The sequence below is a fragment of the Pipistrellus hanaki genome, assembly GCF_964339955.1.
Source record: "Pipistrellus hanaki genome assembly, chromosome: 21".
NCBI lineage: Eukaryota > Metazoa > Chordata > Mammalia > Chiroptera > Vespertilionidae > Pipistrellus > Pipistrellus hanaki.
The window spans coordinates 6,975,908-6,995,032 of NC_140523.1; the positions used below are offsets into that span (position 1 = coordinate 6,975,908).

Consider the following 19,125-nt stretch of genomic DNA (forward strand, 5'->3'; position numbering starts at 1 on the left):
TGTGATTGGGGAACTGAGGGAACTGGTGGACTCCAGAGGTGGTCATATACCTTGCACATGGGATATATCAACTTAAAGGTAATAGAGGAAGGTGCCTGGGCTGCTCTGAGCATCACTCCTGGACCTGCCATCTCTGCTCATCTACTGAGTGTGCATGGTCTCCCCGTAACACCAGGGCCAGAAGGCAGAATAGGCACAGTGCTCTCTGCAGTGGGGATGGGGAAAATATGAAGGGACCACATTTAGCACAGGTTCCTGCACAGAATGAACGGAAACCACAGGATCACCGTTTGTGTTATTGTCGGTTCTTTTCCAATAAGCCCCACCTCATGGATCATTCACCTGGGCAATGCAAATGACAAGGAGGCTGGGAGGCAGGGTAGTGACTGCTGTGAATATAAGAGAACATGCAGTGACCTTTCCAGTCATCTCTCTTAATGTGTGGACTTCACTCCCAGCACAGTGGGGGACCCAGGTACCAGGGAGTTACCCAGGGTCACACTCAGAAGTGGGTTCTGATTTTTATGGCAATGATATCAGACCAATCTCCATTTTTTTTTAAAGTTCGGGCTGATAAATCCTGGGTTTGGAGAAGCTCAGGGACAAAATCTAGGTGAATGAGGAGAAAGCCAAGAAACCATCCTGATTAACATCCACTGCTATTAGTTACCAGTCCCTAATCTTCTCTTTTGCCCCTTAGCAGACCCAAAGAGGCTGGCACCGTGTGGTAGCCTTTGGACTGGGGCCCATCAAGTATGTCAGGCTCTACTACCGACCCTGATGTGGGCTGAAGCCAGTGATAGGTTTTGCCCAATGAAATGTGGGAGTCAAGCCAATTACCTTAACAGAAGAGTCTGGACCCAGGGAGATGGGCCGCCCTCTCTGTCCATCTCTGATAACACCCAGCAGGAACCTACATGTTGGCTGTTCCTTTATCCTGATTCCAGCAGAACCAGGGTGTTCACGTGCTAGGAACAAGAAAGATACCTTCTTTACTCTAAACCACTAAAGCTTTTGGGCTGCTCATTACCCACAATAACATCTAGTCTGTCCTAATGGAAATGAATCTCCGATTCTACCCTCTAGGGTAGGGGTGTCGAACTCAATCAGAGAAGGGGCCAAAGTCTAAAATCCAGCCTAAATCGCGGGCCGAATGTTTTACTGAACAGTCATAAACTGACAATGTCATAAACTGACAGCGGAGTGCAGTGATGACAGCGCGGTGAGGGCCACATTGCAAGGCCTGGCGGGCTGGATTTGGCCCGCGGGCCTTGTGTTTGACACATGTGCTCTAGGGGGTAGCAGAGCCTAAAATTAGAAGCCAAAGCAAGGTGGTTAGAGACACATGGGTGTGACTTCCAGCCCTGCCTTTATTAACTCTACAAACAAGCAATTCATATTGAAACTCTGAGTCTGGATTCCCTCCCCATCAAATAGATTGTGAAACCATCTCAGATTGCAAAGGGGATTAAATGAAATAATAATGCATGTAAAGCATTGAATCCGGGCTTGGTAGCTCTAGTAAATATTCAGTAACTCTTAGCTCCTTAACATCTCATTGTGTACTGACTACAGACATGCAGACAATATAGAGAATGTCAATGTGTTTGCCTATATATCCTGTCAAATTTCATTTTAAAACCTGAATTAAATATAGCCTGCTTTTTATCTTAATAATGATGTTTTCATGAAAAAAAAAAAAGGTAAGCTGAAACGTCTCAGTTTATTGAGTGTAGTCCCCTGCACTGTAAGACTGCTGGTTCAGTTGGTATTTGAGAGCACTTTCTGTGGTTATGGGCTATAGCCCATTAGGGGGTCATGTAGGAGGAAGCCATTCTATGTTTCTATCCTTCTTCTCTATGTAAAAGTCAATTGAAATATCTTTACATATATTTATCCATTTAGATTTGTAGTCTTAAGGAATAATTCAAATAATAATTTTCACCTCAGGGAGCATTCTGAGAGTCACAGAATATGAAATAATGTTTCCAAACGGAAGTTCAGTTTTGTATATAACACTCCCTAGAAACCTGTGACAATCTTATAAAACCTAAAGTTCACAATTCCCAATGTCACTTGGATGCCCCAGAACAATATTCGCAATGGTCAGTGAGTGAATGGGATCCTAGAAACACATGCAAGGCTAGATTGCTACATTACCCAAAGGGCCATGCACTAAGGAGGGCTGGGCTTAGTCAACGACGCCCAGGAGAGGCTCATTGTTTTGAGTTTGACTTCCAGAGTCTTTCTCTTGGTGGTGAATTTGACCTTTGCAGTGTGCTCACAGATTCGGAGGCTCCAGTGCTAGGTCACGAGACAACAGAGGTAGCGTCCCCACACTGCAGTTGTGTGTGTGAGGCTGGTTGGGTCACAACAGGCTGTGATTGAGTTCTTTGTGCTTCTAAACTACTCTCTGCTTCCAGAGTTCAACCTGGCTTCACCTCATTTACCCTCCAACCTCTGGTGTGGGGGCCTGTCCGGTCCTGAAGTCCAGGTCTCAGCGCCAGAATAGTGAGTTGTTTGAGGGTGTCACATGGTGTGATTGTGTGGGAGAAGGTGACTGGCTGTGGTGGTGTGACTGAGGAGGGAGGATTTGGGAACTCCTGGTCTGCCTTATACCTAAGGGAAGCAAAGAAGACGCAGCATAGTTTTGTTTGAAGAGTTTTGCTTTCATTTGCAGGAAGCTGCTGCAATTAATGGCTGGGATTCAAAAAGGGGCATGGTTTGAGTTAGATTACTAACCTTTTATCAAAACCTCTCAGAGGAAGAGCATACTAGAAGAGAGAAGATAGCAGTTAAGGAGAGGATGGAGAAGTCCTGGGAAAGCCCTGATGGAATACAGGTATCACTGGGCCTGGGCTGGGCAAGGGCCCTGAGCAGCCTGAGACTATGGGTCCTGGTGGTGGTTTCCAGGCTCTCAACAGACCTTTACTTTCACCAGATTCCTGCAGTCAAAACCACTTAAGGGGGCTGAGTTGTAGAGCTTATTTTAAAGCCTCAAATTCTTGTTGCCTCTGAGATAGTTGTGTCCTGGGAATATGTTCAGCCACTCTTCTAGGTCTTTGACCTGGGGATTTTGATGGGACACTAAACCCAGAATTCTATGATCCAGGACTAGGGTCATATAAATGGTCTTGGTTTGGGGCAACCAGTGGAATGGGATGTGAGAAATTTTTCCGGGCATGGGTTGCTATACGGGTCAAGGCTTGGAGTGAAGTCTGAGCTCATTAAGGAACCCTAAGTTGTCCCCTACCCCTTTTTTCTTTTAATTAGAAACTGGAAACAATGGAAAAGGAGTCAGGTCTTTAATAGCTTTGTGACAACGTGGAAGTCTGTTCTGTAGGTGATGGGAGCAATCAGTGGTTTGGAGCAATAGAGGCAGGGTGTTTGACCCAGGTGTTATTAGACTCCCTGTGGCTGCTGCAGGCTGAACCATATAGATGGGATGGAGGCAGTAGAAAGACTAGGATGGATGCTGCTAATATTGTCTTGGTTAGTGTCGTAGTAAGTAGCCACTGTGGGTGGCTGTGATGGTTAAATAAGCTTTGGATTATGGATTGGTGTTTTACGTGTGGCCACCAGGATTTTCTAATTTGGAGGTGGAGAGAGAGGTAAGAGTAAAAGATTTCATTTGGCAACTGGTGGTATGGAAGGGCTATCAACTGAGATGCAGATATTCATAGTAAAAAGTAATGTTCACTCGGGATACCAAAACCTTTATATTTTATCTGTTAGGGTTGTGATATTTCAGGGAGCAGTTCATGAGCAACTGGAACTCTGAGGCACAGTTTAAAGATGAAAACTTCTGTGAAATGGAGACAGAGTGTAGGGACAAGGGAAACGTTGTAGATCCTCTTTTTCTTTGTCTTTTTAATTGGAAACTGAAAAGGAATCAAACAAGATGAAACAGCAGCTGTTACATATTTACTTGTTAAACATATAACAGGATATTGTTGTGAGTTTGAATCTGGGTTGTTATCCTCATTCTGGTTGATTTGCTTAAAGCATCAGGGTCATTGTTGAGACTCACTGGGCATGGGATAGAGGGCCATAGACTATGGAACCTGATTAATGAAGAGAGGCCTTCATTGAAGGACAGAAGGTTGCCTCTATGAGTGTGGACTCTCAGAGTTGGTGTAGAAGTTTTTCCTGTTTGAATTTCTCAAGCAGCATATATACCACTAATGCTGACCAATGAGTAGGAAGTGAAGGAGATGACTTTGTGGGCTGTGGGTATGGGAGTGCAGGTGAGAGACAGGTGTGGGAGAAGGAATGATGTGTCCTTGGAGAGGGCAGGTGCATTAACTGCTGCAGTGCCATGACATTTAAATGAGAGGGAATGAAGGTGGAGTCCATTACCTGCTGATACTACAGAGTGGTGAATTTACAGGTTAATTCATGAAAATAGGAATGAGATAGCATACATCACCATCCTTTGGACGTGAAATTCTCCACTGGCTTTGGATGGCAGAATGGTAAGAGAAATATATTAAAGACGTGGTAGATTCAAATTTAAGAAGAGAAGATGATTATGAAATATAGTGTGCTAATCACGACATACTTGTGTTACATTTGACTTTGTGCCTCTGGGAATGAAGTTGTGTGAGAGAAGTGTGGTTCAGTGAATTTTGACCTAGAGGCAGTGCAAAATAATGGCTTAAGCACCCTGAGATTGGGTTCAAATAATTGAAGTTTGATGCCATAATTATTGGGGTCTGAAAATGGGAATTCAGGGGACAACAGAGCATTATGTCAAATCCTCACACTCTCATTATGGACACCATCTCTCCCTACCTTGTGTTCATGACACACACTGTATTGAAAAGGGGAAGTGTGGCCTGCATGTGAGTCTTAGAGCACAGGTATTCTCTATATAATTATCTACCCTTATTGTTGTGGGAAGACACAGTAACAGCAGGGATATAAGGAGAGAGGGACTCTGATGCACCAAGTCCTGGGTTCTTTTCTTATGTGGGGAGTTGAGGAAGAATATGGATGTTGGAGAGGATGAACTTAAAATCATAGCAGAGAAACTGATCCTGGACTGAACTGTGTCCATTGTGGCAGGATATGAACTTTGAGGACGTGGCCATCACCTTCTCTCAGGAGGAGTGGGAGCTTCTTGATGAGGCTCAGAGATTTCTATACCGCAGGATGATGCTGGAAGTTTTTGAACTTGTATCATCTGTAGGTAAGACCTTCACAATTCTCCTAGTGTCCTGAGGTGAAGTTCTCTCTTTCCTTTATTCTCCAAATGTAAAGTTTCTCTCTCCAATACCGAGACCATGGGCTCTTCAATTTTGTTCCATTTTCCTGTCAAATGTCATGTAGCCAAGAGGGCTGAGTCACTGGGAAAGACCTGAGCAAAGGACTCCATGAATATCCCTTAAACACCCATAGCATCAAATTGTGCAGGAAGTGTCTGGGAGTCAGGATTGTTCTGAACACCTTAATGGGACCAGGTGCTTCCTACTCATCTCTATTGTCTTTCAATAAATTTAAGAATATCTGTGTTAAATGAGCTTGTATAATAATAGGTTCACGGGTAAGGCTGGTGTTTTCAGAAAGTGAACATGAAGGATGATCTAAAACGATGTCTCTAGATTTGCAACTCACGGGAATGATGACATACAGATCTTGTTTAGATCCTACAAGAAACCTGCTCATGATCAACCGAGTTTCGGTTGCTCTGCCATTGGAACAGCTGATTTATACCTTTTCCTTGATATGCTTTACAGCTGATTTATCTTTGAATCTGTGAATTCTGGGTTTATGGCTACCTTTACCTTTTTATTCTTTTCCCTTCACATGCTCTTCTGAACTCCTCTATCTGCAGTATTTTCAAACAATAACCTGGATATTTGTTATGAGATGCACATAGGTGCCTCACTAGACCTTGACACAAGCTTATTGTTTTTTAAATTTTCCTTCGAATAAAATGTAAGCAACATTCTTCACAGCTTGCCCATGTCACCTGCAGAGAAGTCCTGTTTAACACTGTTAGCAGAAGAAAGAGTAGATGATCCAGCATCTGTTTCATGTGCTGCTTGTCATATTTGTTTCATATTTTGTTTAAGATCTTCTGTGTATGGTGATCTTCAGTGGCACAGAGTATCACAGGAGCATTTCTTCTATCCTTCCAACAGATATGTTACTCTTAGACAATTGCATGTAACCAATGTGTTATGTGTGGTACACTTTTATAAAAAAACTTCTCCCTGTCACCGCAGTCGACACTTATTTCATCACCATTTTTCTGTTTTCAAGTTGTGAGCATAAAACACACATGATGCTGAGGCCTGTTCTGAGCAAAGTGAATGTGTGAAAGGGGAGTCACAGGAAAGTGCTTCTAAGACAGCTTCAGCAACCCAGGGGACCCCTCTCTGTGGGAGGTGTTTCTCTGTGTTAAAAGATAGTCTGTACTTCACTGAGGCACAAGCAGCAGAATTTTAACAGAAAGCAGTCTTCAGTGACACAGGTGTGAGAGACTTCTGTTTCCGTGGAAACTCACCCGCAACACCGACATGCCAGTGAAGAGAAGCCATGGAATGAAGCTGTGAACCAGGCCTCATTTGTGCCCAGGTTAAGCTTCTGTTTCTCAGGGGTTTCTTCAACCAGTATGGAGGTTGGGAAAGACTCCCCAGACATCTCAGAGCTTCCTCAGGCCCAGGCCACTGTCAACACTGAAGAGCCACACAATCGTGAGATTTCAGTGGAATTTCCTGATACAAAAAGGCATCATCCATGGGATGAATGTGAAAAAGCTGCCTGCCACAAAAAGAATCTTGTTCAACATCAGGGTGTCTGCTCTGGAGTAGTGCTTTATGAATGTAATACATGTGGGAAAGTTTTCAGATCTATCTCAAATCTTAATAAACATAAGAGAGTTCACACTGGAGAAAAGTCCTATGAGTGTACTGATTGTGGGAAGCTGTTCAATGACAGGTCTTCCATCACTATACACCACAGAGTTCATACTGGAGAAAAACCTTACCAGTGTACTAAATGTGGAAAATCATTTAGTCAGAAATGTAACTTCTTACACCACAAAAGCATTCACACTTGGGAAAAGCCATATCAACGTAGTGATTGTGGGAAGTGCTTCAGTAAAAGGTATAATCTCATTGAACACCTCAGAATCCACACTGGTGAGAGACCATATGAGTGTAGTAATTGTGGGAAGACATTTAGGCAGAGTTCCCATCTCACACTGCACCAGAGAGTTCACACTGCAGAAAAGCCTTATGAGTGCAGTGTTTGTGGAAAGTCATTTAGGCAAAAAATTGCTTACACATTGCATCAGAGAATTCATACTGGAGAAAAACCATATGAGTGTAGTGTTTGTACAAAGTCATTCAGGCACATCTCCACTTTTACACAACACTATAGAATTCACACTGGAGAAAAGCCATATGAGCGTAATGATTGTGGGAAGTCATTCAGGCAGATGTCCACTCTCAGAGAACATTGGAAAGGTCACACTGGAGAAAAGCCATATGTGTGTGGTGAATGTGGGAAATCATTTAGGCGAATATCTGATTACACAAAACATCACTGAGTTCACACTGGGGAAAAGCCATATGAGTGTAGTGATTGTGGGAAGTGCTCCAGTGAAAGGTCTAACCTCATACAACACCTCAAAATTCACACTGGTGAGAGACCATATGTGTGTAGTGATTGTGGAAAGTCATTCAGGCTCATGTTCACTCTCACAGAGCACCAGACAATTCACACTGGAGAAAAACCATATGAGTGTGGTTAATGTGAGAAATCTTTTAGGCGAAAATCTGATTACACAAAGCATCACCGAATTCATACTGGGGAAAAGCCATATGCGTGTAGTGAATGTGGAAAGTCCTTCAATGATAGCTCTAGCCTCCGAAAGCACAACAGAGTTCACACTTGAGAAAAGCCTTATTTGTGTAGTGATTGTGGAAAGTCATTCAGGCATATCTCCACACTCAGAAAACATCTGAGAATTCACACTGGAGAAAAGCCTTATGAGTGTAATGAATGTGGGAAATCATTTATGCAAAAATGTACTTTCACAAAACATCAGAGAATTCACACTTATTGAGAAAAGCCATATGAGTGTTTTAAATGTGGGAAATCATTTAGGCAAAAATCTGCTTTCACAAGGCATGACAGAATTCACACTGGAGAACAACCATATGAGTGTAGTATTTAAGTAAAGTAAATCAGTAACACCTGCACTCTCACGAGCACAACTGAAGTCAACTTATATGATGTACTACACTCTTAGTTTAATTGTTAATATTCAGAGCCACTCTAATTTACGTCTAAGCATTAATTAATCCATTAAGTTACATGTAGGTGTGTAGAATTTGATAATTTCCTGGTGTAAATACTCTCATTATGGTTCTCTTTAAACTGTCAAATGATTGCATTGAACACGGACCTGCTTAGATATTTCAGTAACACAGCATTGTACTTTATTTCATAGTCATGGGAGACACTACAGTTAGATTGGATGGAAAGTGCATCTTCTAGCAATAAGTCCAAATGATTGCAGGTCATGTGGCTTGTTTGGTCTTTGAGGACAGTCTGAGGACCTCCATTACTATTTCCTATAGCTGGAGTCACTGGCAGAAAAATAATCTCAAGGGTTTGTGGATTCTCTCGTCCCCTCTAGGGAGGTGATCTCAAGTTGTTGCTCAACAGGCAAGAACTCAAAGCTAGAGGATGGATAATCCTGTAATCAACACCGGGATGTGTCTTTTGTAACTAGCCAGCATTCCTACTGTTTCCAATGCCAATACTCTTCACTGCTTGCCAACATTTGCTGCCACTGAGGCTAGATTGGTCTTCCCAGGAAATGAGAACTGACATGCAACGAGGAGCACCTTTCTAATGGGTGCTATTTGGTGAGCTCTGACCTAGAGAGAAAGCTGTAAAACTGTCACATGTGACATAGCTCAACTCTAACTCATACACAGGATGGCGCTATAATAGGCTCACTGTTGGAAGTTCAGATTATATTTTAAAAAATATTTTAGAAAATCATTTTATTCTTTTTCGGGTTGGGAGAGAGAAATAGTTTGAAAGAAAACGATAAACATAGATCTGGTCTCTCTTTCACGCCCCCTACTGGGGATACATTGGGGGATGTGCACTGACCTGGCATTAAACCGGAGACATTTCTCTAAAGGGATGACACCCAACCAACAGAGGACACTGGCTGGACCATACTGTGTTCCTGTTTATAATTATTAATGATTAAATTATTTTCCATGCCAACAACTCTAAACCTTCTTTCGCCACATCCTGCATTTTCCTATTGCCCTGTTGGAAATTTTTATCTGCCTTTCTTGGCCCTCCATGCAATCATGGATTTTTCCATTCTTTACACTACAATAGTTCATACTGTTCATAATTTTATTAGTGCTACTCAATGTGTACTTTTTAAGAAATTCTGATTTCCTCCAAGCTACACAGTCATTTTGAGATTCAATACAAATGCTTATGTGAAGAGTGATTTTTTTTTAATTCCTGAGTAATACTGGATTCTGTGAATAACCTCTTTATCTGTTGATCTCCATTGTTGTAATTTCTAGATTTCGGGTATTAGAAGTAAATTTTTGGAAATATTTTCATTCCATTCTGTACATAGACATATGTTTTACTAATCAAACTGTTGTGTAGGTGAATGTTTTACATTTAAGATATATGGAACTGTGAGCCAAAAATGGTCACTTCCTTTGCCTTCCCCCTAACCCATATTATACAAAATTCCAATATTTCTGCTACCGTGCAAGGACATACAATGGTTAACCTTTTCAAATAGTAACCCTGGACATGCACATAATGTGAACTTGCTTTTGCTTTAATTCCATCTACTGAAAATTTTATTTATGGTGAACATTTGTTTTTATCAGCCTTATTTAAATGTCTGCTGAGAATGTTTTCAAATCGTTTAAATAAATGTATTGTTTTACCCAAAGGAGGACTGTGCAGCATGTAAGACATATGCATAAATATCCGTAATTCCTCACTGACTCAAGTGACTCTTTGCCATATGGAACCATAGGTTTTGCATCCTGAAAGGAAAATTATTTCATTCAGTTTTAATGATGTGCACAACTGATGTCAACTTATACAATATACTAACACATTCCATCTGCATTGTTAATATTCGCAGCCACTCTTATTTAAGTCTAAGCATTCATTAATACATTAAGTGGCATGTAGGTTTGTAGTATTTGTCAATTTCTTGGTGTAAATACTCTTATTACGGTTCATTTTAAACTGTCAAAATGATTGCATTGAACACGGACCTGATTAGATATTTCAGTAGCACATCATTGTATTCATGGCACTGCAGGCCACAATTGGTGGCCATTATTCTGCCTACCACAGTTTGAATCGGGAAGAGTAAACTGAGAAGGGACAAGTGCAACAAACATTTAGGTCTGGAAGGAGGATGAATGTGTTCTGTGCCTTGGCAGCCTGGGGACATTGCCCCTGTAGTGAACCCTAAGCAAGGAGAGAGAAACGCAAATAGGAACCACGGGTTACCCCTGAAAACCCCCAAAGGAGCCTGTGTTAATGAACTCTGTATCCTTCAAAGTGGGAGCAAAGCTGGGGCCAAAAACAAGAGGATTGGTCCTCAACTCGGTGTTGTTGAGTCAAATCAATTTTAACACTAATCTTTCTTTTACTAATTTTTCAGAGAGAGGGAGAGATGGAGAAACATCAGTAACGAGAGAGAATCATTGCCCAGTTGTTTCCCGCATGCCCCCTACAGGGATGGAGCTCCCCAACCTAGAAATGTGCCCTGACCTGGTATTGAACCAGAGATACCTTGGCTCATGGGTCCATGCCCAACCACTGATCCATGCCATGTGGGCAAACTATGTTTTTTATTGTTGGCTGTATTACACACAGACCCAATTTCCCCATCCTCATCTTCCTTTGCCTCCCTCTACCCTTCCCCCACCATTTCTAGGCAGTCAGCACATAATTGGCTATGTGCATGGACTATGCATGCATGTACTATGCATGTACATACTTTAAAAATGTATTTTTATTGATTTTAGAAAGAGGAAGGGAGAGGGGAAATACATATATTAATGATGAGAGAGAATTACTGATTAGCTGCCTGCTGTGTATCCCCATCCTCACCCAACTGAGAACTGAACCTACAGACCATGTATGTTCTCTGACCAGGAATAGAACCATAACCTCAGGGATCATGGGTTAGTGCTCAACCATTGAGATACACCAGGTGGGCTATATTATTTAAGATTAAAAAAATGCATTAAAAAAAACATATTTCATTGATATTTTTCAGAGTGGAAGGGAGAGGGATAGAGAGTTAGGAACATCATTCAGCCACCTCCTACATACTCCCTATTGGGTAGGTGTCCACAACCAAAGTACGTGTCCTTGATCGGAATCGAACCTGAGACCCTTGAGTCCCAAGGCCAATGCTCTATCCACTGAGCCAAGCTGATTAGGGATAAAACAAAATACAAAATATTTTTATCACTGATAGTAATAGATGTCTCCCATTTTCGCCTGTGCATATATTCTTTGGAGTAATCTCACCCAGTTCTCCCCACACCCCTATCCTGGGAGATCTTCCAGTCTGTTCCACTGAACCAGGCCTCTGGCCCCATGATTTCCTTCCCCAGGGCCACTTGCTGAACCCCATCACCTTTATTCCCCAAAGTAATGGGCTAGGAAGCTAGCTCTCTTTGGTGTTTGAGAAAACTACATTACCCAGAAAGGAATGCGACCACGTAGGTGGCGCTAAAGGGCCCTTTTGTGTAGGTGCATCCGGTTAGGGCGGGACTTCCGCCTTCTTCCTCCTGGCGGACATTTTGAACTCCAGGTTCTTCAGGGACTCCCAAGCTTCAGCTCACTGGTCTTGAGAAGGAGGAGGCGGAGGAGGTGAAGGAGGTCTAGGACCCAACGCCCTTGCTTTGCAGGGCGCGTCTGAGGCGCCGGGAGCCCCCACAGCCCGAGGAGATCGGCGTCTCCGCGCCCCCGGCTCCTCTCCGCTCCCAGCGTCCCCGCAGCCTGACCCCCGGACCCTCCCGCCTGGGGAGCCGCCTCCCCGGTCCCGCCGCCCCGGGCCCCGCGCTCAGGATGGTGAGTCCCTCCTGGGGGCGCGGGGGTGACGGGGAGGAGGGTGGAGGGCGGCAGAGCCACCGTGTGCGGAGGCGGTGGTGGGACTGAGCCGGGAGGATGGGGACATCGGCTCTATTTTGGGTGTAAAGTAAGGTGCCCAGATTTTAACGTTGGTAAAGCAGGGACACCACAGGGGAAGAGGTGGAGAGGGGGACTTGATTAAAAATTTGGTCTCTATGGAGCAACGAAAATTTTCATAGAATGCAAAAATAGTATTGTAATATATATTTTTTAAATTTTAACATAAGTACAATTTATAAATGAATAAAAATTATGTATAGTATTCTTTTATTCTTTGGCATATTTCTCATTTGAGTGAATTCCAACAACTGATCAACAATGCGACCTTTGATAAGCAGATCTCGATAATCAGTTCTCAACAATTATTTGTTGTTATTAAACTTTAGCATTATAAAATGAGCAAAATAAGATAAAACTCATATCCTGGCTACATAGCCACCTGGCCACCAAAAACCGTATGTTCCTTCGCGTTCTCCTGTCGTTCCCTAGCTTGTCGTGCATTCTTTCCAAACATCGGGACTTTTTAAAAAACGTCGCGGGGACGCAGGACCAATTGTTAAAAATTGGGACATCTGGTCACCTTAGTGTACAGGCAACAAAGAGATGAGGTGTGGTTTTGCATAAGGAGTTTTACTTTCATTCTCAAACGCTGGGGTCATCAATGGTGGGGGGAGGGACTGAAAGGTTCCAGGTACCATTCCAGTCAAGGGCATGTACCTTGGTTGCAGGCACAGCCCCAGTGGGGGGGGTACAGGAAGCAGCTGGTTGATATTTCTTTCTCATCAACGTTTCTAACTCTATCCCTCTCAATTCCTCTGTGTAAAATCATTAAGATATATTAAAAAAAAAAAAAAAAAAAAAAGAGGGACATTTTCCGAGTTCAAAGTAGAGTTCAAACTTTTCCTACCATTGCTCAGAGGAAGGAAGAACAGACTAGAAGACAGGGGACAGCGGTTGTGGACAGGAAGGGGCAGTCCTGTAAATGGTGAGGGAACTGGAAGAGTGAGCACTGAGGACTGAGCACCGAGATCACACAGGCACCTGGAGGGCATCTGGCCTCTGGGCTGGGCGAGGGCACTGAGCAGCCTGAGCCCATAGAGCCTGGTGGTTGCCAGACTCCCAACAGACCATTTTCTCTCCACAAAATCCTATAAATGTAGAATCTGTTAGGTGTATGGTAAGATAACCAGACCTCCCGATTTCTAGCAATGTGTCTCGAGTCCCGAGTCCCAGGGCATTTTTAAAAAGTCCCGATTTTTAGGAAGAATGCACGAGAAGCTAGGGAATGGCGGGAATAGACGGTTTTCGGCGGCCGTGTGGCTATTGAGCCAGAATATGAGTTTTATATCATTTTTGTTAATTTTGTAATGTAAAACTTTAAACATAACAAATAATTGTTGACAACTGCTTATCAAAGTCCGAAACGATGAAAACATTTTGTGACTGTCTCTCAGACAATACACTTCGTACTGCGTGCTAGTAAGCTAAACACGTGATGTCATTACAAATCAGCTATTCAGATAATTTAGGTAAGTAATTTATTTCATAATTACATAAGTTTTCTTGAATTTAGCAGACAGTACCCGTATTATTTATATTTTATTGTAGAAATATGGTAGCAACCATACTTGGGTAAAAACTGCTGTTTGAATTTTAACCCTACTATTCTAACTTGGACCTTCGCTTACTTGCTTAAACAATAGGATAGTTACAGGAGATTGATTCCCACTGACTCAGTAGCTTCAGGGGTAGAAACTATAGGTAACCTTTAGAGATTAACCTCTGAGTTCTGCTTTTGTATTATCGGCAAGATAGGGCCACATTCCAATGTCCCCAGCCTTTAGAATTTAGAACAAAGGGAAATTCCTGTGATTTGAACCTTTAAAAAAGACTTGCCTACACCTGGATCAGTGCAATCTTGTGGACTCCACCTGGCCAATTTTTCAATAAATACTTGCCTGCTTTTTTTTAATCAATCACCAGTCTCTGGTGGTCTTATTTTTTTTAAAAATATATATTTTATTGATTTTTTACAGAGAGGAAGAAAGAGGGATAGAGAGTTAGAAACATGAATGAGAGAGAATCATCAATCAGTTGCCTCTTGCATCACCCCCACTGGGGATATGCCCACAGCCAAGGTACATGTCCTTGACTGGAATCGAACCCGGGACCCTTCAGTCCACAGGCTGATGCTCTATCCACTTAGCCAAACCAGTCTTGGCCACTGGTCTTGTTTTGAACCCAGGGTTCAACCCCACAACATTTGTGGCAGCAAAAAGTCTAGCGCTGGCCTTGAAAGTGACATAGCTTACATTACAATTAAGTGTTGAGACTTTGAAAGCCATTTTATGTGTGAAATCTAATTTAACAAATTCTTGTGAAAATTTTCATGACCTTTTAAACAATGACAGCAATCTACTAAAAATAATTCACTCAAATGAGAAATATGCCAAGGAATAAAATAATACTGTACATAATTTTTTTATTCATTATATTTGTAGATTATACTTATGTTGAAATTTAAAAATATATATTACCATACTATTTTTGCATTCTATGAAAAATTTTGTGGCTCCATATAGACCAAATTTTTCATCAAGAACCCCTCTCCCCACCCTCCCAGTCAATAGTGTCCCGCTTTACCAATGTTAAAATCTGGTCACCTTAGTGTATGCGTTTGTGGAACTTATTTCAGGGCCTCACACACTTGTGGCTCCTGAGATAGTAGAGTTGGGACTGTCAGCCACTGTTGTAGCCCTTGGACTTGGGTACTTTGAACAGACACTGAGCCCAGAATCCTAAGGCCAGGGGTCGGGCTTCATGATGTGGACCTTGTTTCTCACAACCGGTGTAGTGAATGTGAGGTCCTCCAGACATAGGTTCCAGAATGTACTAAGGCTTGGAGTAAAGAGTGAGCTGAATCAGGAACCTGCAGTGTATGTCTATAAAAATACATATATATTTTTATTGATTTTAGAAGTAGAAAGAATTTGGAGGAAGGGGGTTGATTGAGAGACTGATGGAGAGGCAGTCATCTTCACCACAGACAGTACAGCATATTTATTGGTTTCCTAAGGGGAGGTTAAGGTCAAAAGGAGTTTCGGGTGTGCCCAGATCCTATTCATCAAGATCTGGGTAAGCTCCTCATTTTTTTTTTTTTTTTTTTTTTTTGAGATTTAGCATATCAAGATCTGGGTAAGTAAAGGTCCTATTTGTTTCTCATTCCAAGCACAAGGATAATGACAAGAAATCAGTACTGATAACAGGATTCTGCCAGTGCCCTCAGGCTCAGCTGATAAGAATTAAAAGAATGTCCACTGCCTTCCCCAACTGCTCTCTACAAGAGACAGAGCCACAGGGATGAGCAAAAAATAGGTATTTTTTCCCACTGAGAGGGCAGGGTGGAACGAGGCTAACTCCTGACTCCATTTTGTACTGTGGGGCAGGGCAGAGCTTTCCTCCATTTTGTAACTGGACCCTAACCCTCACCCAACCAAATCGGGGTCAGCCAAAGCAGTGACATCACCACCCTTATAAAACCCCTTGACCTGTCGAAGTTCGGTCTCTCTTCTCCCATGCTGTCGGCATGAATGGGACAGAGGCCATGCTAGCATGGAAAAGGCTCTTTTGTTTATTGCATCAGACTCAGCTCCCTGGTGGTCCTTGGGGATCAGGAAGTCTGGAAGTAACACCACCTGCAAATACCTACTGTGGATCCAGCCCACAAACCAGGCATGTGACCTCTTACCAGTGCATGGGTCTATGCTCAACAAAATGTGATACATCATCTAGGACAGTATATCACTGTAATACAGGGAATCATGGTCAGGTTGGTAATGGGAGTAGTAGTTCAGAAGGCACGGTGAGAGCCTGAGGACTAGCTTTTTTTCCTAGGGCCACTGTTTGTGGGAAGTGCGTGTCACAACACAGCACAGGGACAGAAACTGTCATATAGAGTGTGGGGAACAGATAATCGTTTAGCAAGGCCAAAGCCATTAAAAGATGAGTGGATTTGAGATTAGTGGAGGTCAAAGAGTAATTTAACCAAGATGGGATTAAGGCTGGTACATATCAACTTTTCTAAACTTTCACCAGGATTTTCTTGTGACTCTTGGTGTGGCCTGGCTGTGGGGAGTTGCAGTCAGTCCTGTGGATTAGCTAGAAGACTTGAGTGGTCATCTGTGAGAGGACCTTCAGGGCTGGGACTTGAGTGAAGGTTAAGTGAGTGATGTTGGATGTGACTAGTGAAGGGACATCAAGTGCAGCATCAGGGGAGGTGGGCTCTGTATATCTGAGATCTGATTGTTGTTCTTAATAGTTGAGGTTGAAGGAAATAAACAGTCTTGGAGAGAGGCATATGTAGCAGGAATCAAGGCTGTGTCTATGAGTGTGGACTATCAGAGTCTGGGCAGTGCCTGATCCTGATTGAATATGGTAACCATCCTCTGGTCACACATGCGGAGTAATAAGTAAAAGGCCCGGAGATGCTGATGGGAGCTGGGGCTGTGGAAGTGCAGGTGTGACAGAGGTGTGGTAGAAAGAGTGATGTGCGCTCAGAGAGGGAATGTGAATTCATGGCCACAGCACCATGACATTGACATAAGAGTGACTGAAGGAAGAGTCTATTTCTGGTGGTTCCTGGATGTAACAATAAGGTGAACTGCTGTGTAATTGCCTGTAAAGAGAGGTGCTCTGGCGCTAAATTCTAAGTTATGAGCTTAGGTGTCATTTAACTAACCACCAGCCTTTTGTGTTTGTTTGTTTGTTTTGTTCTTGTTGTTTTGTTTGTTTTTTGTTTTTTTGTTTTTTTTTAATCAATCTTTATTGTTCATATTATTACAAAGGTTCCTCATTTCTTCCCCCCTCCACCAGGTTCCCACACCACCCTCCGTCCCCTCCCCACCCCCCATTGTCCTCATCCATAGGTGCACAGTTTATGTTCAGTCTCTTCCTCCCTCCACCACTCCCCCTTTCCCCCGAGAACAGTCAGTCCACTCCCGTCCCATATCACCGGCTCTACTACAATGAACAGCTATTATTGTTCATCAGGTTTTTTAATCTCCTTTTGTTGTTGTTGTTATTTTTAATTAATAAACTTTTAAACTTCTAAGAATAAATTTTTAAATCTAATAATTTTAAACCTTGTTTTTTTTCTGCCCTGGGAATTGAGAAGCAAACTTGTTTACATGTAAACTTGCCCTTAGGGTATCAAAAGCTGTAGCCATTCAAGTGTAGATGGACACATTGTTTAAAGATAGCTGCTGGTTGGAATTGGATCACCTGTTCTGGGTGGGAAGGGCTTGTCATTCCCTTTCTCCATTCAAATTAAGGTGTTAGGTTTAAAACCTCTTTTTGGGAAGAGACCTTAAACTTTCAGAACTTTAAATTTTTCAGATAGTAAATCAGTTATTTAGCATTTTCTCAAATCAATAATACCTCCACATGCCCAAGGATACACTTTACACAAAAGACATTTCCAAATAGATCAACCAACCTCATCCAGGCCCCACACAAGGCACTCACAGATCAACACCCCAGCGCTATACTAACTCAACACATCCAGATCTACGCCTTCATCACTTGATTCGGCAGACCCACAAGTTCTCCCAAAAGTTTCCAGCTATGTCAGAGAGGCAACCTTGGGGCGGGGGCAGGCAAGGAGCGAGCTGTTCTGGGCCTGGCTGCTCCGGGCCTGGCCTCTGTTGCTCTGGTCCGTTCCACAACCAGCTGCTCCGGGTCTGGCCACTGCCGCTCCCAGCCTGATAGCTGCTGCTCCGGGCCTGGCTGCTCCTGACCCGGCTGCTCTGGGCCTGGCCGCTCCCAGCCTGGCAGCTGCTGCTCCGGGCCTGGCCGCACCCTACCCGGCTGCTCCGGGCCTAGCCACTCCCAGCCTGGAAGCTGCCGCTCCGGGCCTGGCTGCTCCTGACCTGGCTGCTCCAGCCTTGGTTGCTGATGCTCTGGGCCTGGCTGCAACCGACCCGGCTGCTCTGGGCCCGGCTGCTACCAGGGCCTGGCCGCTCCCAGCCTGGCTGCTGCTATTCTGGGCCTGGTAGCTCCCCACCTGGCTGCTCCGGGCTTTAACCACCTGCCTTTTGTTGTTGGTTTGACTCACTGATTGAAAGGAATGAGATAGCATTCATCAGTGTTACCCAGCCTTGCAAATCTCCACTGGCATGGGTAAGGAAGATAGGTAAGAGAAAACTAGATTTTGGAGGTGGTGAACTATAATTTTGGAAAAGAAGGTGATTAGGAAATAATTTATCCACAACAAGGCATATTTGCATTTCCTTTGAAGTAGTGCCTCTGGGAAGGAAGCTGTGTGAGATGAATGTGGTTCAAGGAACTATGTGCAGCTGGTAGTACAAAGCAATGGCCTCACCACATTGGGATTGGGGTCCAGAGGGCGACATGTGATGCCATGTTTTTGGTGTCTTAGGGGAACAATCTGAGGGACTAGAATGCTATTTCGTGAGAAAACAGTATCAAACCACTCACACTGTCTTTATGGCCAATATCCCTCACTAACCTATGCTTTTGGCACCCAGTCTATTGATAAGAGGCAGTGTGGCGGGAGGGCCAGAGCTCGGGTATCTTCTATCTACTCAACTGCCTTAATTGTTGTTGGAAGAAAATTATCAGCAGGAATATAAGAAGACAGTGGCTTTCATGGAATGAAGGCCTGGTATTTTCTCACATGTATAGAGTGAAAAGAGCAAATGGGATTGGAGGGTGGGTAGTAGGATAGACTTATAATATCGGGAGTGACTCTGGTCATGAGCTGTACTGTCCCCATTATAACAGGATGTGAACTTTGAGGATGTGGCCATTACCTTCTCTCAGGAGGAATGGGGGCTCCTTGATGAGGCTCAGAGACATCTGTACTGCAATGTGATGCTGGAAGTCTTTGCACTTGTATCATCTGTAGGTAAGACCTCCATGTTGTCCCAGTGT

The 19,125-nt window shown here is 43.3% G+C and overlaps 3 protein-coding genes across 4 annotated transcripts in view; 1 reads left to right on the forward strand and 2 right to left on the reverse strand.

Annotated features, from left to right (window-relative positions):
* LOC311614387 (zinc finger protein 418-like) overlaps positions 1–19,125 on the forward strand; it is a 122,437-nt gene that overhangs the window by 100,971 nt on the left and 2,341 nt on the right. Inside the window, exons 1-2 of one of the 2 annotated variants that reach the window (XM_084869188.1) lie at positions 11,848–12,114; positions 18,976–19,099. In XM_084869188.1, coding sequence (XP_084725314.1) covers positions 12,112–12,114; positions 18,976–19,099 — 127 coding nt within the window. In that variant the 5' untranslated portion in view covers positions 11,848–12,111. Of the gene's footprint in view, positions 1–11,847; positions 12,115–18,975; positions 19,100–19,125 lie in introns of those variants that run through there. The other variant, XM_084869189.1, reaches the window with a different exon arrangement.
* Positions 1–19,125, reverse strand: part of LOC311614403 (zinc finger protein 416-like) — a 108,763-nt gene that overhangs the window by 68,698 nt on the left and 20,940 nt on the right. The window lies entirely within an intron of this gene.
* The window catches only part of LOC311614377 (uncharacterized protein), a 120,054-nt gene that overhangs the window by 47,185 nt on the left and 53,744 nt on the right, over positions 1–19,125 (reverse strand). The gene's annotated exons all lie outside the window — the stretch shown is intronic.